The sequence below is a fragment of the Rutilus rutilus genome, assembly GCF_951802725.1.
Source record: "Rutilus rutilus genome assembly, chromosome: 15".
Classification (NCBI taxonomy): Eukaryota; Metazoa; Chordata; class Actinopteri; order Cypriniformes; family Leuciscidae; genus Rutilus; species Rutilus rutilus.
Window position 1 is genome coordinate 9,259,912 of NC_140220.1, and position 22,343 is coordinate 9,282,254.

Here is a 22,343-nt window from a genome sequence, read left to right on the forward strand (position 1 = left end):
TATTTTTTGTTTTGATATATGCATTTGTATTCATTTGAGCCATACAATAACCAGGATCAGAATAACAGACATAAATATAATTACCTTCCACTCCATTCCAGACCAACCTGGAGGTAAGCAATTACATTGACAAACAAACCTACATGTGATGTAAACTGAAAATATCACGCAGAATAGAGGCCCACATCACACTTGGCATGCCTACAGCGTTCATTTAATCTAATTACCATATATGTAAACAATGCCACACATGAGACTGCATGGAGACAGTGGAGGCGTTTATATAAATGAGTATATAAGCAGTCGCAGCCTCCTCGAGGCGTCCTCCAAGCACAATTAGAGAAAATGGCAACATGGCGTGGGACGAAGAGGAGGGTCTTGGCTTTTATGCTGAGTTGTTCATCTGCGGTTGCCTATGAGGAGCCCTCGGGGAGGTACAGGACTTGACTGGCAAGTATAGCTAACAGGGTCCAGATGTCGCCCCTGTGTTTAAGAAGGGGGTCAGGGGCTGTTACTACAGCTGCGGGTTCCTCTGCACCAAGGCAGGCCAGTGGAAAATCATATTACAATCACTGTACGAGGTACACCCAATGAGGTGGACGCACCCAAAACCTTTCAAAAACCATATGGAGAGGTAAAGGAGGAGGTTAAAACACATGCAAGGTGTCACAGCCAAATGAGGGCAGAGCTGATGTAGCATTAATTTTATGTCCGCCACTCGCAATGTTGTTGTGGCATGTTAACAAAGTATGTAAAAGGGAAACAGCTGGGGTTTATTGCCCTGTGGAAGATGCTATGCAGTGCCATTTCAGATCAAAATCTGAGCCAATGTATAAGATTACTGAGAAACCAAAACAGCAGTGCAAAACAGTCAAAAACTGCTGATTAATCTATAGCAGAAATCCACCGCTAAGCTGGAGGGAGGTTGGAATCATGTCAAGACGCTTCTAGGGGAAAATGCAAAATCAGGGCCGAGCAACAGGAAACTTCAGATGATACATAACTCCTACGGACGAAAAGGATAGTCCACCCAGAAATCTTATGTCATTATAAACCTGCCAGCAAATCTCTTCTTTATCTTGCACAGAATAAAGAAAGTCTTACATATTTGGAACGACATGACAGTAAGTAAAGCAATTTTCATTTTTGGTTTGACTATCCCTTCACCCACAAATGAAAAATTTGTCATTATTTACTCACCCTAATGTTGTTCCAAACCTGTACGAGTTGAACACAAAAGATATTTTAAAGAATGTTGGTAACCACACAATTGATGGCACCCATTGACTTCCATAATATTTTCTTCCTGTTATGGAAGTCAATGGGTGCCGTCAACTGTCTGGTTTCCAACATTCTTTAAAATATCTTCTTTAGTGTTCATACAGGTTTGGAACAACATGATGGTGAGTAAATGATGACAAAATTTTCATTTTGGAGTGAACTATCCCTTTAATATTCTTTTTGGATCAAGTAAATTGTCAATTTGTGCTGATTAAGAGACAAGTCAGTTTATAGCAAAAAAAAGCTTTGCGTTTCTGCCTTTAAACCCTTTTGAACAAAACTCCTTCAGCTAATAGGCAGTTAATAGGCAACAAACATAGTGCATAGACAAACCAAACACTATGTTCATTTTGCAGTTCAGCTTTTTTATATAAAATTATGCTGATTATATAATCTGTAATAAAAAAAAATAATAAAAAAACTGTATTACACTGGAAAAAAACTTTCTTGCATTTAGTCAAATAGTCTTTTGAACTGAATGGTTGGAAGATTAACATCTCTTGGCATTCTTCATGCATGCACTTCACAAATTATTTCAAACGAAACAACTTTCCAAGGCTCGATTGACGAAAACAACACATGGATAAGTGTAAAATGTCTTAGCAGAGGCAGTGGCCTCTCGGGGATTTTATTCAAAAATGTTAAATATTCCGCCTGTCTTAATCCAATAAATCAATGTTATTTTGCGGAAAGTTTTTCTTCTAAAAAGAATGAGAATATTCCCGATGTCCTTATCAAACGTACATTTATTTTCCCATTTGACATGTTTTGGTATTTGCTATTTGCCAAGCATAGTTTAATTGCACACATGCCAAGAAAAAAATGAGTTTGAGAACCTATTGCTGCAAACAATGTCAGAAAATTGTAAGGAGGAAAACATTTCACAACAAAGCTCAAGCCACTTACGAGTATACGTAATATACTGAATGCATATCTTTTGTATTTATATCTAAATGCTTCTCCTGCAAACAGAAATCTGGAATAACTGGGTCTTATTATAAAGTTTAAGGGTTAAATCCTTTTATCTGCACTTTAATTGAACTCAGGTTTGACTCAACAGCCATTGCCAGATTATTATTTTTTTATATTTGATGAAAATCTAACCCACCCTTGTTTACTGTAACTGACATACCAGAGTTGTTTCTTTTCTTTCTTTTCTTTCTTTACAATAAAGCATCACACCGTTCCCTCTGCCAAAAGCTCCAAACTGATGGCGTTTGTTTTGAGAGAAGCATTTCCTCCATATGGTTTTAATAAGGAGTCTCTGAGTGTGTCTGTATAATGAAATCCAAATAAATGTTCATGTTTTATTTGGTTTGATTTCAAACCATTTCTGCAGCTTCAATTCAATTATTTGGATCATTTAACTGAAAAGTAACAAACAGAATAAGAAAAAAACGACATCTCTTGTATTAATCTAATTGGTGGCGTGTGGTGGACTTCTGAAATGAGGTTGAGACTGATGTAAATTCCCATTCCAGTTTCATTTGATGTAAATGAAAGGCATTAAAAACATTACATAAAGGATTAAAAAAAATGTATGCTTACTTGCAACTGTACTATTGTATTTATAACATAATTTACATTAACACTATTTATTCAAATCAAATCACACCAGTGTCATCAATTTTATGCAAATTAGTTTCACCTGTATTCACTGTTTGTTATCTCCTTCACATTCATGCTATGATTTTTGGACCTATATGAGAATGCAACAAAAACTCCCCCCACCCTCACCCTCACCCTCACCCTCACCGGTCTGTCCAGAGGTTCTGGTTTTGTTCAGGTTGTCACAAAAGGACCTTTCACTGAGACTATTAATTGTCTGGGTTTATAGTCTGTTAAGGTTTATGTGTAATTTACTGTTCCCTGAGCACTGGCTAAAAACGAAAGTTATGCTGTACAGGATGTCTACAATGTCTGGCCATGTTGTTAGAACATACATCATGACCTTACAGGTGGCTTCATGTTTTGACGCAATTAAAAAGACCATTTGCAAAGTGAATATGTAATGCAGCAGTTCTGTGAGAACCTTTCCTGGAACAGTAGTTTTCAACAGCTGTGCAAGGAAATTACTGTTCACCATGTCCTCCATCACAAAGTCATACTGTACCAAACCAGCTCTCAGTCATGATTCATGTCGAACAGGCCATGTCCTACAACTGTGAAGCTCATCATTTGCTTCTTAACTTGTCTTCATCTCAACTCATGGTCTCATGCATGCTCTCACATTCTTAAAAGAGCAATGTCATGCTATCTGTAGCTGAGGAAAGCACTGGAAGGATTGGTTCAAAAGTTTGGGCTGGGTAAGATTTTTTTCTCTGTTTTTGGAAGAAGTCTTTTATGTTCACCAAGGCTGTATTCATTTGTTAAAGAATAGTAAAAAGGGTTTAAAATGACTGTTTTCAATTATTATTTTATTTATACAAAATATAAATTCAGCAAAGCTGAATTTTCAGCATCATTACGCCAGTCTTCAGTGTCACATGATCCATTCCAATATGCTGATTTGCAGCTCAAGAAACATTTCTTATTATTATCAATATCAAAAACAATAGTGCTGCTTAATATTTGAGTGGAAACCATGATACGTTTTTTTCAGGATTATTCTTTGATAAATAAAAAGCATTTATTTGAAATAGAAATCTTCTTATAATATAAAGCCTTTACTGCCATGAACTTTTGATCAATTTAATGTGTTCTTGCTAAATAAATAAAAAAGCATTAATTAACAACTTACTGGCTCTTAAACTTATTTTGCACAATAATTCCCTATAAACTATTTAGATTTGCCATCACAACAGCAGCATTTAACTTGCGCCCTGAAGTAATGGTTTCAAATTAGCTCTGACTTCAACACGCTCTGGCGGCTGTCTAGACGTTTGACATAATCTGTTTGTAGAGCTTTTATAATTTTTTGTTGCGTAATGCAGTTGCTTGTTTAAATCATAACCTAACCCTGTCCTAACGGCATACCATTAAAAATATCAAACACAAGTTCGGTACCCAAATTAATTTCCATGCAATAATAATGTCACAAGTCATAACATTCAGGGGAGTTTTCCACAGGGTCAGTTATTTAACCCCACAAACTTGTTTGTTTTTTATAGCCTTTAACACAAAATCTTTAATAGTTCTTAATATTTCTTTTAATCTCCCTTCGACATTACCTTTGTTGCTACAGACAATTTATGAAACATCTAAGTGAGAAAATGCTTGCGTGAAATGAATTCAGCATGAAAGAAAATGAAATTGGCCTCAGCCCGTGGCTTAACATCTGGCGCAGTTTACTCTGGCAAGTCATGTGTTATTCAGGAGAGGGAAAACATGACACCCTCTAGCTTTCCATTTTTTTTCTATTTTAAACTTAAAGCACAAGAAATATGTATCTACTGTACATTGTTTTCATATATCGTTCTTTCTGACAGAAGAGGTAGACAGATTTTTCTCACGGCCCATGACTTCCTGAGTGAATTCTGTCATTGTGTCGATCCAGTTTTCTTTGCTGTAGAGTAGCAGAGGAGGTCAGGGTTTGACACTGGGACATCTGCAAACACATTAATGAAAGTTATTAAAGATACACTGGGCTAAAATTCATTTGGCTTGAAGTTTGAGGTCTGTTTCTGACAACAGAGAAGTTTCAAATAGCATTTGAGGGCGTTTTGATGATTAATATAAACTTTGAACATTATTACTTCGCCTGGGTTATTACGTTTGGCAGCTTTGATGGATGGTGTAAGGACACGTCTTGGAAAGTTCGAATATTGAGCTGTTAGCCATTGAATAATTATGTAACGTTTTGGTTTGTGAGAATCTCTGACCTGTTATTGAGATCATCATGTTTTCTTTGGCAAGAGGAAACTTCCTTGAAGTGTCGTGCACTATTATAGAGTATGGGGCCTAAATCTTCAGGCCAGCTGCAGAGACTCTGGGCCACAGCACACAAGAGAGCTTAAGCTCATGAATGCGCAACACATTCTGCACGCTGTTTCCTAGTGTATGGGTGGTTCATTAACTTCCATTCGCAACCCAGGCTCATTAGAAAAAACGTCCCTGTGGCAACAGAACTGGCCCCCTGACTGAGCCCCCAACTGTTTTCTCCCAAGGTTTTTCGTTCTCCATTCTGTCACCTGATGTAGTTTTGGTTCCTTGCCACTGTTGCCTTTGGCTTTTGGCTTGCTAAGTTGGGGACACTTAGTATTCAACAATATTATTGATCTGCCTGCATTGACACCATTAGGCCTATATGAGAACTGAACTAAGCTGGATTACCAGTGTTTTCTCCAGAGCAGCTATATATATATATATATATATATATATATATATATATATATACATAAAATGTAACAAAATTAATAACTTTTTACAAAACTAAAATTAACCATCACTGAACTTACTTAAGCTGGACTCTGACGCTATTTTATTCAAGATTTGCTGTACAGCAGAAACAAACTATGTTGCATTAGTTTCTTGTTATCACTGTAAAGCTGCTTTGAAACAATCTTTATTGTAAAAAACGCTATATAAATAAAGGTGAATTGACTTGATATTTCTGCAAAGTGAATTACGTTGCGTCACGCATGTTTCGCGACAGTTTCAAAGAAAAATGTCCAGGGAGTGGCACTAAAAACGTGTTCAGTTTTAACTGAAACAAACATTGATTGTTGTAGGTATCACAGGAGTTCTGAATTGATATATCCGTTGAGTAGCGTTAAAAGGTTATGCACCATTAAGGTTGCCAACTGTCCCGAATTAGGCGGGACGTCCCGTATTTTGGGCCTAATTTATTTGTCCCGTGCGTGACCTTTTGACAAGCTGATAAACCGCTGACTGATACAACAGCAACAGCAGCAGTGCTGACCACGACACTTGAGAATGATCATCATCATCTGTCATCATCCAATCACAGCTTTTTTTAATCACTGTTTTGAGACAAATCATTGTTTGATTTGCGAACATCCTCTGCTGTCTGGTCGCTTAAGTTCCGCTTCAAGCCGGACTCGTCTCGCGCTAAAGGTAATTTCCTTTCACTGTCCACGTTTTGATTTCGGCTAATCAATTTTGGCGAATGCAAACAACGTGATTATTGTTCATGAGTCTATAACATCCAGCCACGCAAGAAAACATGTAATCTACCTGAGGGAATAATATGCTCAAAAAACATTTCTGATTATTATTAATGTTTTAAAGCTTTAAAGTACATAGAAAGCTTTTGTAACATTATCTTAACTGTCACTTTTGATTAATGTAATGCATCCTTGCTGAATAAAAGTAGGCAATTACTTTCTTTATTTTTTTTCCCAAAAAATAATCTTACTAACCCCAAACTTTTGAACTGTAAGCCTAGTGTATAATGTTAAAAAAGCTTTCTATTTTAGATAAATGCTGTTATTTTGAACTATGGTTTGTTTGTAATGTGACTTTTTTCATGTATGACATTAAAATTATTTTAGAATTAAATACATAAATAGGTTAAGCAATACAAATATGTTTATGTCTGATAACCTTTTAAACACAAACTTAACTGCAGACACTGAAATGACGTACACTGTGTGATACAGTACAAATATTTTGAGTGTCCCTCATTTTCCTATAAATAACCACGATTGTCCCGCATTTTCCTTCTCTGAAGTTGGCAACCCATATGCACCATATTGTTTTAAAATAACGCACACACCTACTAAACCTACCTGAAAGTGTTAACAAAAGCAATTGTGACATAAAACCGCAATTGCTGAAGCAACCATGTCATATTAGCTTGTTTCTAAAAATCATTGAGGTTTTTTTTTTTTTTTTTTTTTTTGTCGTGCCTCGTGATTCATGGGATTCATACGCCTCCAGTGCTGCGTTCCAGTCCACTTTTAGACACGCACTTGCGAACTTCCCTAAGCACTTCCCCTTGGGGGAATCCCTGCCGCCATTTTGAAGTGCGTCCCACTTCGTTAAGTGGACGAGGGAAGTTTATATGGACAGACCCTCGTTCCCTCGATTTTGACCGAGGGAGCGAGTCTGCTTCAAATGTACACTTCAGGCACCTATGTCCCACAATGCAGTACGATTGTGACGTCACCACATATCTCATCTAATCACCACCACAACAGACAACTCTATGATATATTAATTATATATATATATTTGTTTAAAACAACCCAAACACACATACACATTTGGATGCTGCATTAAACAAATTCTTAAAGGAAAAAAAAATGTAAATAATAAATCAACTCCACAGCTGATTCCAAGTGATCAAGGGCTTAGGACGTTCCAGTTCAGCCCATTGCAGTTTCCGCCAGTAGTGGGCACTCGCAATGACGTACATCCGAGTGAACGAGACGGAGGGAAGTTTGCGAGTGAAGGGCATGACAGTTTTGGACTGGAACGCAGCACAAGAGTGTGTATAAATGGGCGTGACGAAAGGTAGGGGCGTGGTGAAAGGTTTTTATCATTGGTCGCGAAAGCTGTCTGTCAAGGTGTCGTAATTTCTGTTGTAGCAATTCACCTTTCAGCACGACCACTGAGCTAGTGAGCTACTGAGCAAGTTGTCAGAAAATGGAGTATAAAGTAGCCTACATTTTTACAGGTTTAATTTATAAGTGAACAGAACAGAACAGCTAGTAACTGCAACGACTAAATAACCACACAGAACACACTAATAACTGCATAGCAATGCCCAAGCAACCACTCCGATAACCCTAGCAACATAACAACAGCTTTGAAATCACATAGCAGCAATGGCCAAGCAAACGCTTTAAAACACCCAAGTGCATAGCAATAAGCCATAGTACCTTTGCAACTGCATGACAATGTACTAAAACACACAGAACAGCTTAGCAACTATTTCCCAAAATACCATATCATCATGGCACCGAGATTGGCAAGGATCACTCACATTTTATCATTATTTGTTATTTATAATTCATAATATAGTCAATATTCAAATGCCCCAGAGCATGACATCATATCCACTTGCCTACAATCATTGCAGGGTCCTATAGGGGTAGACATCTTGCTTGAATATTTATTTGGCTCCCTCTCCTTTCTACATGCCAAAATCACAAAATACACAGGCAACCAAAATCTAGTTCCACTGGAACTCATTAGAATATTTTCAGCTTAGCTGTTGCCATTGAGGTTTAACGATTCAGCTGGTTCCCACACAGTAACTATTATGTTGTCATTCCCACAAGGAATCAATTTCCTATGAAAAGTTGTTTGGTACCCAAGGTTTCTGGATCGAAATGTTTGATTATATCATAATCAGCAAGTTAGATAAAGGCTGAAGATCAATTTGCACAGTACTGAACTTGAGAAAGAAATAATGGGATAGAGGAATAAACAGATTTCTTAAAGAAACAAAAGGGACTGGGAATTACTAGGAATTAGGGATCTAACACCACATTCAAATGTCAATCATCTAATGCAAATGGTTTGTTTCCGTATTACAACTTAGCCATGATACAATAAGAGAAAGTAAAACTAAACTATTAAAAAACAACTCATTGCAATAATGTACACAGAGAGATGAAACATAATGGTCATTCAGTGACATGCTAATCAGACTTTGCGTTCTAACATTAGTGATGGGATTAGACAGACTTTTGAAGTCTGAAATGGCTCTGTTGAAATGAGCCATATAATAATCCATCAAATGGAGCTGACCTTTTCACTGTGTTATGATGATGATTTATTGTCACATGTGGAAAATGTTTAAGCTTGCTAGTAGTCAGATATCACAGAGGCTTCTCATCACAATGTGAAACACCATGCAGCTGGCACAAGTTGTTTTAACACCTAAATAAAACATCCCATAAATACTGCAGTTTGGTATATTGTATGTGAAATAAAAACACATTATTTTGATGCTTTACATTTACTTAAAGTGAAAACTTCCAGTTAGGTATTCCATGTTTCCAAAATGATTTATTTTGGTTGTATAAAACAAAGTTGCAGTTTAGTACTGATCACTTTTGGCCATTCAAATCCATAAACTGCACTTTTTGTCTTTGTTTTTTAATTTTTTATTTGCTGGGTTGATAGCGAATCATGAAAAGGCATTTCTCTTATTTGTTTTATGATTTTAGTATAAAATGAAAATGCTAAACAAAAATGCCCCCCTCTTATTTACATTCTTATAAACCTTTATTGTTGTGCAAGAGGAATAAATTGTATGCCAACACATCACAGAGTCCTCCTCAGACACATTAACCAACGCTTAAAATTACTCCTGTTAAACTTATCCATATTTACAAATTGGAAAATCAAACCAATATGAACATTAAAACTTAAAGTTGCACTGTTCAATTCCAATGTCTGTAAAGGTTGTTGCAAGTTCATGAAATGCCAGCAACTGTAAAATAATGAGTTGACTACTTTTCGCACAGTTTCATCAAATTTGTACCAAGGCTACCTTTAATGAGTGAAAATATTTGGTTTACTTGAACTCATAATAAACATCGTGTTTCAGAGTACCTGCTCTGAATGTTCTGGGATTATGATGCAAATACAAAATGGAAAATGTTGCTGTATTATGATGCAAATACAAAATGGAACATGTTGCTGTATTAATACATACACTCCATAAAAAGCAAAAGTATGATTTGTCGAATGTTTATCTGTCTTCAAATGCTGATGCTGGCGAATTATTGAGTCTGCTGGATAGTACCTAGTACAATTAATGGTTTCATAGAAGCCTGGCTCTATAACCATTGTTAAAACAAGATTGTGGTGAAGTGGCTCATCTATAGAATTGTGCTTGAGCTCTTTTCTAAGTGTGTTGAAAGCCTATACATAGAGTATTGTTGTTCAGAGCAAGCTCCATTTTTGGAGAATGTGCATGTGGGCGTCTAAGATTCCAAAGAGTCTCCACCATTGTCTTGTTTAGAGAGAGATCTCCAAGTTGACGTCTACCACCATCAGCTGCAAGAAACATCATAACCGTATCCAGAAAGGCAGTCAGTGTATCACCATTTGGGTTATTTTTAAGTTGTATGTCTATCTGTTCATGACTTCTGAGCAGGCTCCCCTGGTGGTCCAGGTGGTCCTGGCGGCCCCGGTGGTCCTACAGCGCCCTGTTTTCCTACCAGTCCTTGAGGTCCATGTACCCCTGGGAGTCCAGCTTGTCCTCGAATTCCTGGCGGTCCTTTGAGGCCAGGAATTCCATCCTTCCCAGGAACCCCCATATCACCCTTCAGTCCCTTTTCAGCACGAGGCCCTGGTTGCCCTAAAGACCCTTTTTCTCCCTTAAGTCCTTGCCCACCTTTCATCCCAGAAACTCCTTGCACACCTTGATCCCCCTTAATTCCAATAGCGCCCTTTAATCCTTGAGGTCCACGATTTCCTGCAAGTCCCCTGTCTCCTTTCAGTCCCGATACACCTAGAGGTCCTTTGGCTCCCGATTCTCCCCTGCTTCCCTTTGGACCTGGTGGACCAGGCATACCTATTAAGAATCCAGAAAAAAAAGACATTAGACTCTTCAAGAACATGCAAGTGAAGCTATTTTATAGACACTACAGCAGGGCTCTTCAAATCTGGCCCTAGAGGATCACTGTCCAGCAGAGTTTAGCCCCCGAACAAGCTAATCAATGTGTTGAAGTTTTGATCAGTGTTGGTGTTAAACTCTGCAGGAAGGTGGCCATTCAGGGCACTACAAGTAGATAACAACCTTTCAGAATAGTGAAGTTCTGGATCAGCTTTGCGTGACTGGTGTCTACAAGCTTCATCTCCTCCATCACCAATGATAGGTTCCTCACATCAGCTTCGAGGCGTACATTCAGTATCATGTACTGCATTCTGAGAGTGTCGGCTAGGTGAAGAAGCAGCAAGACTGTGTTGTTCAAGTTCTGCAAATCTTCAGTGTGACTGCCCAGTCTGGATTGGCAAGAGGAACTCTCTATGTTGATATATTTGTACATGCTCTGAACATGGCTGACGGTTGCATTGATGCTGGAAGAAACTGTGTCGATCTCCATTTCAATGGAGTTCATTCTTGCATCCAATGTCACAAATCGCTCCCCGGTCCGGTTTTCGTAGTACTTCGTGTGGTACTGGTGGTCATGCATGTTCTCCTCGTGTTCGTCAATGTAAGACGAGACATTGTCCAGTTGCATCTGAAGGTTCATGACTTGCAGAGTGAGGTCATGCACCATCTCAGAGCTCATGCTGATTCGCTGGTGAGTGGCAGAGACGCCACTTTGAACGGCCCTCACGGTCTGCATGGTTACGCTGGCATTGGATTTCAGGGCACTTAAAACTCGGCTGTAATTCTGCCAGTCTGCTGTTATTTTTTGGAGCACCAAGGTCTCCTCTTCGGACTTCCTCTGAAGAGCACCTATCCACGACGCACTAAGAGCAACAGTGGTGTTGACTTGTTGCATTGTGGCCTTCAAATCATACTGATCCTCAATAAGGGTTTTCATCCCTTGATCTGTTTCATTAATGACAACCTGCCAGCCTGTTACCTGATCCAGGTATTGGCCCACAGACTGGTTTATACGCTTAATGATGATTCCATAAGTCTGGAGATCTCTCGTCATTCTGTTGCTGGATTGCGTAAGACTTTGCTGAGACTGGATCGCCTGGTCCAACTGCTGCTTTTGACCGAGTACCATCTTCTGGGTCTCCTCAAACTCCTTCTTCAGTCTGGCAATCTCCTCTTGGAATTGTGCAACATCTAAGCAGTTGGAGTAGTTGTTTGCAGTGCTGATATCTACAATAGAACCACCAAACCATGAATCTCTTGTATTGCTGACAAAAAAATACACTGCAGGAAAATGCAATTGTGTTTTAACAGTCAGAGCTCTCTGTGTGCACAGCTGTTTCTTAGGTCATTATTTCAGTTATAAAAATTTCTCATGAGTTTTTACTCTCTGAGGGGTTCACCGACCACAGGAAGTGAACCGAGAGATTAGATAAACAAATTAGATAAATCTAGCAAGCCTATTTTAAACAGAAGCAACTGTGTGGTTTTCTTTTTGCAGTTTGACTTTCCTGTTGTAGATCAGTGTTTTTATTGTTAACTAAAACTATTAAAATAGTTTTTGGTAATTAAAATGAAGCTTAAATACAAATATTAGATGAAAAACGAAATGTTGCCTTATTTGGCAAGTTTAAACTGAAGTACTAAAATTACTAAAAAATGAAATAATAATTTCAAATATATAAATGAAAATATATTTAAAAAAATCATAAATTATAAAACTCATAAATTAACTATACTAGTATATAAATAATATATAATAACACTGTAATGCTTAGCAGTTCCCAAAAATTGATGTACCGTAAAACAAGAATTCTTACCTTTTATACTCTCCTGGACTTTGGAAATGTGTTTGTGATAAAATGATTCCTCTTCAGATAAGTTGTCAACTCTCCTGAAGACTGACATGACACATTTATTGATATTAAAAATGTCATTTTAGAGAATTAAGTGATGAACAACAATCAAACAAGCAAGCAAAACAAATTTTGATAGGAATTTCTAATTCTAATAAGAAAATGTGACATTGCATAATATTGGAATGTTGGAACAGTTCAAGTGATCTCAGTTTCCTTAGAGAATACACAGGTTTGGAATTCTTTTCTGAAGCTTTCTTCACACACCACGACTTAATCTTGGACTATGGGGACTGGTAAAGTGTAATGGACCCTCTCTTCGGGTTGTAATTTATTTTCCAGCTGTATGTCTGCATGTCACCTGCTGTATTTTAAAAAAGTGCTAAAAGGACATTGCTTACTTTGTCACTAAACAGGATGCTTGAGTTACTTGATTTGACTTGTCTTGTGCAAACTATTCAGATTCAGATTCACTTCCTACATAACATTCTTTAACATAATAGCATGCATATTACACGCATAACTGCTTTTAACAACATTTTTAAGGAGTTAAAGCAATATGAAACAGATGTGTGTGGCATCATTCTGAAATATCTTGTAGTTAGGCCTGTTTTTTCTTTAAATTAACCATCATCTTGTCATCATATTTAACCAAACAACATTCTTCTTGATTTATTTTGCCACAGCTTAGCCATGTTGTGGCCTGATGTGGTAGTATCCTGTCAGTACGACAATGCTAACAAAGTTCTTATAGGAGGCCCATTGCATTTTAAATATGGATTTGTTGTTGTATGTCATAATATTATTAGGAGAAACTTGTGTAAATGTCTTGAAGGTATATGATTCGCAGTTATTTCACTATTGACTTTTGTTATGCTTTCATGCTCGTAAGTGGGGCAAAAGATTCAGATTTAACATCATATAACATCACACATGACGTGAGATTTAGAGTGTAGCTCCACACAGGGAAAGGTTTTGGCCTGCTCCTATTAAATCTGGAGATTGTTGACTTTATGAGCATAATGCTGAATCAAAACCCACACTACATGCTGTAACCATGTGTCTGATGGATGAAAATCAGGGTTTCCTGCATTCCTTTTCTCTGGCCCATATCTGTCTCCATTCCAGCTGTGTGTCTTCTCATGTGGAAATCCTCATTAATTTGATCCATTGCTGATTAAAGAACAAGTTTTATATCTACCTTTCAACTTTGATCGTTCACCTCACCAAGAAAATGATTGTGTTGAAAACACGGATTATTAGTGATAGTGTTGCGGTGCCGTGAAATCTTACCAAGGGTTGCCAAGACGGCCACTGCAATGATGAGCAAAGCTAAAAAGCCATAGAGCATTTTGACAGCTAGCTGAAGAGAATGTGTTTGCTGACATTTCATACATCCTCCTCTTGCCCTTCCTGTGTACAAAAAAAAGACACTCATTCTCATTAAGAAACCTGGTATTCCTGTCAGATCAGAAACTTTATCAGAACCATTATATCCAAACTGTTATATATATAAAAAAAAAAAAAAAAAACAGTAAAGAGACTATTCAAATTGGACGTGAATTCGGTAAATGAATCTTTTCAAAGCCTAAGTGTCGTCAAGAACTGAACATTTAAAACAGATGTACAATAAATCAAATCACGAACAAAACAGTGGGGGATAAATGCCGACATGTACATACAAACACTTAAAATGTATTATATAAGTCAGACCATAGAAAAATTTTTTTTTATATATTTTTTTACAAGATGTGTCATATTTGTGGAGATTACAGACATTCAGGCACATAAAAAAAAAAAAAAAAAAAACCCTACTGTATAACTCCTTTTCCCTACCTCCATCTTTTGTACTCTGTAATGCCTCATTAATAAGAAGAGCACTATGCTTTAAGAAAGATGATTTTTCTAACCTCTCAGGGGAGGAATTTCCTCTTCTTCTCCAGTTAAGTCCTCCTCTACAAAGAGAAATTGCACAAAACACGAATAAGTCACGGCTTTACAATTTATAACATCATACTTGAATGTAATCATAATCCTATTAAATCATCGTTCAGCGTATTGGCTAATCAAACACAGTTCTTCTTGAGACTCATCATCTACCTCCTGCACAGTACAAAACACTGTACCATCATATTTTCATCATGTCAGGTCTCAGAGTTTAATTGCAGGAGATTATAAGAGGACAACTAGATCCACTGCAGGGATTAAGTACATACTTGGTCTTATAACTCTATATCAAGAGGGTCCAAATAAAACTGAAAGAAGAGAAAGTCTCCACATACCATTAAAAAGCTGGTTCTCGTAGCCACAATAGCTATCTGCAAGAAAGAGGAGGAAAAGCAACAGGGTTGATTGTATGTGTTTGCAAATTAAGGTCAATAGATTGAAACTTATCTTGGAGAATGATGATCACATCCGCTTTATCAGTAGAAACAATAAATCAAACTAAGAGTGGAAAAACTATAAGGCCTGCTTGCTAGTACAAGACAAAAACTTGGACCGATTAGTACTATATGAGGTCACTTTTGGAAAGAGCCTTATATGAGCACAAATACACAAAATTGGTGAGGGAAGTTTTTTTTTTTTTTACTAAATCTGATGGGATCTTTTGGAGAATTTATTCCCCCTGGGTGGAATAAAAAAAATATATATAAAAATGTACGTATATATATATACGTGTGTGTGTGTGTATATATATACACACACACACACAGACACAGGTGCTGGTCATAAAATTAGAATATCATCAAAAAGTTGATTTATTTCAAGAATTCAACTTAACAGGTGAAACTAATATATTATATAGACTCATTACATGCAAAGTGAGATATTTCAAGCCTTTATTTGTTATAATTTTGATGATTATGGCTTACAGCTTATGAGACCCACGAAATCAAAATCTCAGAAAATTTGAATATTTCATGAAATCACACAGTAATTACACAGTAATACCATGGTCATTGAACCAGGTTTTGGTTCTTTTGGCAGTGTGGGCAGGTGCAAATCCTGCTGGAAAATGAAGTCAGCATCTCCATAAAGCTTGTCTGCTGAAGGAAGCATGAAGTGCTCTGAAAATGTCCTGGTAGACGACTGCGTTGAGTGGACAGCACAGTGGACCAACACCAGCCGATGACCAACACAGACTGTGGAGACTTCACACTGGACTTCAAGCATCTTGGATTGTGTGCCTCTCCATTCTTCCTCCAGACTCTGGGACCTTGGTTTCCAAATGAGATGCAAAATTTGCTCTCATCAGAAAAGAGGACTTTGTCCACTGTGCTTTATTAAATCCAGAGTCCACGCAGCCGTCTACCAGGACATTTTCAGAGCACTTCATGCTTCCTTCATTTTCCAGCAGGATTTGCACCTGCCCACACTGCCAAAATAAACCTGGTTCAATGACCATGGTATTACTGTGTAATTACTGTGTAATTTCATGTAACATTCTAATTTTCTGGGATTTTGATTTCGTGGGTTTAATAAGCTGTAAGCCATAATCATCAAAATTATAACAAATAAAGGCTTGAAATATCTCATGTAATGAGTCTATATAATATATTAGTTTTACCTGTTAAGTTGAATTCTTGAAATAAATCAACTTTTTGATGATATTCTAATTTTATGACCAGCACCTGTATATATTATAAAAAATGAAATTAATAAATATTGAAATATTTCTTGGCTGCAACACCAAGGCGAGGAGCTGCAGGTTTTGGGTGGGAAACACCATAGCTGTTCTGGCCAAATGCCACAAAAATAAAGAAGGTGTGGTGCAGGACATAGCTATGAATAGAAAAAAGGATAAATGTTATTGCACACAGCACAACATCTGGAAAAGCATTGTTAGCAGAGGGTTATTCAGGCTAAGCTTATTTCAGCCACCCATGACGGTTAGTAACCTAATTAGCTGATGACTACCTGGAGAAGTAGAACCAAAACATTGTATGAGGTGCTTCACGTGAGGAAAAATTTGACTATATGCCATCAGAACATCCAAGAAGCTTTATCAACAAGGGACAAAGATAAAAAGGAGTTTTCAAACTGAATCATGAGGGAAGACCTTGTTAAGCCTGTTCCATTTTATATACTACTTGAGCACAAACATCGAGATGTGTTATGGTCTACAAGACCACCTATCTTCCACAGAGCTTGCTATCCCAAGGGAAGAAGGAATACACAAAAAGCAAACAAAAACAAAAAGCGTGAAAATGTTTAGACATCTCTAAAGGTTGCAATTTACCATGTTGCAAAGTCATGGTGTTTCTGGAGACAAACCAGGGTTTACTTTTTTTTTTTTAAATGGGCATCATTGGGCATCAACTGTCTGAAGAAACGCAGCACTTTGTGAAAAGGAACAATGACTCAACGTCCCTATACTTTGCAGCTGAAGAGCACTGGGTTGGTACTGAAGGTCCTGAGAACAGAGTTGTGCCAGTCTGAGAACTGGAGGTATGCCAGTCATCCACTGCCAATGCTGTTAAACATCAAACTGTTTTTTCCTTTATCGGACACTATTGTTCAGCAAGCACTTTTAAAACAACATCCCTCAATACCACAGTCTTAGGGAGTTTGCACCTGCTTCGTTTTCTGTTTGCTTAGGGTCTGTATTTTTCAAACCTCAGGCACGACTTGGAGCCATGCTTTGCATGCCAAACTTGCTAAGCTCATGGTGAGATTGTTTATACCTACTACTCAAGCCGCTGAGGTCAGGTCTACTGGAGCCAGAGTGCTAGGCAAAAGCTTGATGAGGGAGAAAGTGGAGAGACTTTACATATCCCTACCAGTCCTGGCTACACAGGTGGCTCGGAAAAGACGCAACCTTGGGTCTTGTGGTATCGTGAGTGTTGCCAACAGTACAGAGGAAAAGGAGGGGACCCTCCAGTCTGGTCTGGATGTCTGAATTCCCCTTGAAAACATTGCTTACAAGGAAAGAACCATTGAAAAGCACTATGGCAGGGTCAAGTACTTGAGAAGTATGTAAAGAGACAGGATATTTAATTAGGATTCAAGGATCTGGAGGAAATGGAAAGTTTCTAGATTTCGTTAGAAGTCTGAGAGCATAAGGGCAATATGCCAGTGTTTAGTAAGGGTGGGCAGTCAAAATTCAAAATACAGATAATACAAAATTTAAACAAGGAGGCAGTCTTCAGTTTGCATGTTATGCAACAATATAATACAGTAAATTAAACTAAAAATAAACAAATTGAAATCTGGCGAGGTCTGCTGTTTTCTCTCAAAATCAACAGCATTTGTTGACCTTAGAACATAGAAATATAATTTAACGTGTCTGATATGGGGCACTGTAAAAGAGTATGATCCATTTAACATTAGTATGGACACAATTTAGGTAGCATTTGAAGGATAAAATCTTAAAACATCAGTTATCTCAGGTGTACAGCGCAAGTAAAACAGTCCACTTGGGCAGATGTTTAACAGTATGTTAACAACCAGCTATGAAAACAACATCTGTGCCCTGACCAAACATTACAGGCTGAAATTTCATTATTGGTCTTCGAAACACTGAGAATAATTAAAACCACATGAATTACAATGGTGGCATGTACTAATCTGAGATAATAATATATTGTCAGTGCCCATTCTAAAAATTATACGTTTATCTCTGTAAAACTGCTTTGAAACAATCTACATTGTTAAAAGCGCTATATAAATGAAGATGACTAAAGACTTGGTCACCAAGATTCACTTACTCCATCAAAACATGGTTGTCAAAATATTTAGTCTTTTCTTCACAATATGTAATTTCTTATGAGGCATCCTTTCAGCTATCCTCTTTTCCACAAGTACAGAAAGGGCAACATGTTTATACAACTCAAGAGTTGAGAACTCTTTGGATAAGGCTTAAGAGGATTTCTCATGTCAGAACTTCACAATGTCAAAAGTTTGAGATTTACCTCTTCAACACCTTCTACAGAGGCCAAAGATGTCTGAGGATTCTCCTAATCCTTCAAATCTTGCAATGTAAAGCTACTTGATGAGGCATTCTCAAGGGTAACTTCAGGAGCTTTGATGTCCAAAAGAACGAATTGGCGTAGTGTACATGATCTCTAAACTGTGGGTTAAAGAGTTTGTCTAATGTTCCCATGCCTTTGAATTGATTCACTTTGCTGAAAAGCACCAAAACACAGGAAACATACAGTAAGACTGGTATTATGTGACCAGATGAATGCAGTGGGTATAAAACATCTGACAGGAATGCCTGCAACTTGAGATGGGAAGCAGAGGCAGAGGGCAGGGTCTTTCCAAACCACAGAAAACCAACCACAACTAATAAAGACAAGTGTCTCTACAGTTCTACTTGATGTACAACTGCTTTACACGCATTTTAAAAAGTATGTGCAGAGTTCAACCATAAAGTTCAATGGAGAAAAATTGAAAACATTCTTACTGTATATTGTAGTTTATGAAAATAAAGGAGTTCAAAAATGGAGGTGAATCTCACCCATCTTTAGATATCTGCATGTTTACAGTCACACATTAATTACATTAAAATACATGTTCTGGGATGTTTTACAGCTTCTTAAAGACAACCTCATTGGGCTTTAAAAAAAGCAAAATATTTCTTTGACCATTAAATCCTTGATCCTTCGATCCTTGCCTTCAATGTAGAATCTGATTTCACCAAGTGCAACATGTTTCTGGATCAACATGTTTCTGGATCAACAACTTTGTTGATCCTGGAACAACATTCCAATCAACCAACCAGACAATACAGTTTATGTCAACTTTAGGTTTACAACCAGTGTTAGGTGCTTCTACATCAGGCCCTGTTTACACCTGGTATTAAAGGTGTAATACTCAAAACTTGGTTAGTTCACCCAAAAATGAAAATTCTGTCAGTAATTACTCACCCTCATGTTGTTCCAACCCCGTAAGACCTTCGTTCATCTTCGGAACAGAAATTAAGATATTTTTGATTAAATCTGAGAGCAGTCTCACTTAGGCTTCTAAGGGAATGAAACTTGCTGGAGTAAAAAAGTTATTAAAGAGATCGAGGGCGACGAGAATACTTTTTGTGCGAAAAAAAAAACTAAAATAACGACTTTATTCCACTATTCATTTCCTTCTCTCTGGGCCTCGAGTTAGTTCACGTAGTTTTAGCGCAGCGCGTCTGTGTTGCACGTCACCACGTAGGCTCACTATTGGCCTACGCTTGTCATGTGTGTGATGCGTGTGACGTACAACACAGATGCGCTGCGCTAAAACAGTACGTGAAAAGACTCAAGGCCCAGAGAGAAGGAAATGAATAGTGGAATAAAGTCATTATTTTTGTTTTTTTTTTTGCGCACAAAAAGTATTCTCGTCGCTTGATAAACTTAAGATTGAGCCACTGTAGTCACTTGGACTATATTAACGATCTCTTTAATAAATTTTTTGCGCCAGCAAGTTTCATTCCCTTAGAAGCCTATGGAGGAGTGAGACTGCTCTCAGATTTAATCAAAAATATCTTAATTTGTGTTCCGAAGATGAACGAAGGTCTTACGGGGTTGGAACAACATGAGGGTGAGTAATTACTGACATAATTTTCATTTTTGGGTGAACTAACCCTTTAAGCTGCGTTTTGGTCGATCGGATCACAAGTGGGCGACGCAAAATACAGGTGTAAACGGGGTTTAAAACGTTTTGAGCTTGTCCACTTTTGACCACTTCCAGAGGTAGTCGAAAATGCATTCAAACGGATTGCTTTCGTAGTGTAAACGCTCATGTGGTTGAATGCGTTCTCGAACATCCACTAAATACTGCCTACTCTCCGCCTTCTCTCCGCCTACTGACTTATTGCGTAAACATAATGGTGTGTCACACCTCGCCGCAATCAGGCGTCATCTTGTGGCTATCAGAGCAGAAAAAAAAACTGCTGCTATTCGTGTTTTTCCATCGTCTTCATGCACTCATTTGTAAATTACGTGAGCTGAGATCGTCCATTAGATTAAAAAAATCTGAAAAATCCCATGCATTTACCCGCCCATAGACCCTCTCTTCGAAGAAATCAGGAAAGAAGCGGTCTAAAGTGGACAAAAGATATGGATAAAACACCAGGTGTAAACGGGAATGTGTCTCCCTCATCTACATGTGATCCGATCAACCAAAACGCAACTTAATACCACAATCCCACTAATTTTAGAGGTAACATATGGGAAGGGTTAGGCTGAGGTGTAGGAATATGGTTAGGAGTACATTTTTGGACAGTAATGTTGTTCCAGGCTCAACAAAATATGTTGACCCAGGACGTGTCTAACTCTGGAAAATCAGGACGTGCTGTGTTCAATTATAAACAACTATGTTGATCAAGAGCGTTTCATTAGATCTGATACACTTCAATCAGTTGTAACTAAGAATAAGAAGAGCCTGCTTGTCCCTTTCTGTCTATTACAAATAGATTCATTGGTCAGATCTCGGGAAAACAGCTGAAGGGAATGTATGCGTGTGCGGTTAACACTGGCTCCACACCTGCTGCTCACACTTGAAGAATGAAGAACTTAAAATCGCACATCTCTCACAGCATGAGGAATGCATTAGGAGCCATGCTCTTTCATGAGTCTGGTTTATGCATTAAAAGAGAGAAATGTTTATCTTCATTTTGGATACGTTTCCTATAAATTCAAGATCCTACCACCAAACGACGCAGATCCACATGTTCCACTTGCCTTCAAAAAGATCTCGCTTGCCTTTTATGAAAACCAATGGTATTATATTATTCTGTGTTGAATAAAACCAGCATCTAAAATGTTTCAGTAAAAGAGTCTAACTGAAAATTCAATAGCAAATAGTGTCAAGCTGAGAGTGGTGAAGGTATGATGTATTTTGCGGTCAAAATAACAGAACCACAAACTCTCATCCAACATCAACAGCTCCCTGCTTTCTCTAGAACCTCGGAGTTTCAGTTCTGAATGTGTGCTGTCAGCACGCTCATGTTAGCCAGTATTTACAAGTATTTCTCACATGAATAAAAAAAATAACATATTAGTCAAAGTATGAATCAATAAAAAGAAACATTGCTTACCTTTCATGTTGATTCTGTAAAACACCCCAGGTCAGTTTGGTAAAGACGAATGTGGAGTAATATATTTCACCTGTCAGAACGTTCAAACTTGGGATGTATTTCAAAGACTCATCAGACTCCAGAACATCAGTCAAGAAGAATACCGGTTTGCTTACAAGAAATAAGTCACTAAATCTGCAGACTAATCCAATGTCGAGGACACTTGTGGGCACAGCATCCAACAGCTGGTGTGTCAAAAGGAACCCTCTATAACATGCTTCCTCTTTGCTATAGAACCAGTGGAAAGTAATACCTTGGACAGTAACCATGTGCAGCTTTGGGAAACATGCCGGAGAGAGGGAGTGATTGTTTCTGTGTGGGAAAGGGAGGGAGCTGATGAAGGGAGAAGGAGGAGAAAAGGAGGTGGGACACAGTGCATGTGCTTCAGTGAGTCAGTCTTGAGCACTGGCCTAATTGTTAACAAATGTCTGGTATTGGAGCAACAGGCACCTTTATCTTCTGTGGCCTCTTGTTATTGGAGATTTACAAATTATGTTTGCCAAAAGGGACATGCTGTTCTTCAAGAGCTTGTTGTTGAGAGGAGAGGATAAATATCATTGTGCTATAAATGAATGCAAAAGTGCAGATTTACTACAGTGTATATATACTTAAAACACCATTTTTGTTCTATTGAGCAATATTATCATTCAGTTTGAAGTCAGTTCAAGTCATT

The 22,343-nt window shown here is 37.8% G+C and overlaps 1 protein-coding gene across 1 annotated transcript; it reads right to left on the reverse strand.

The window, feature by feature from the left end:
• Positions 1-8,954: 8,954 nt before the first annotated feature.
• Positions 8,955-21,988, reverse strand: scara3 (scavenger receptor class A, member 3). The gene is made up of 7 exons (XM_084432916.1): positions 21,632-21,988; positions 14,895-14,930; positions 14,523-14,567; positions 13,906-14,025; positions 12,577-12,657; positions 10,943-11,986; positions 8,955-10,717 (listed from the first exon to the last, which is right to left on the reverse strand). The coding sequence occupies exons 1-7, from the start codon at positions 21,636-21,638 to the stop codon at positions 10,281-10,283; spliced, it is 1,770 nt and encodes a 589-aa protein (XP_084289042.1). The 5' UTR covers positions 21,639-21,988; the 3' UTR covers positions 8,955-10,280.
• Between the last annotated feature and the right edge of the window lie 355 nt (positions 21,989-22,343).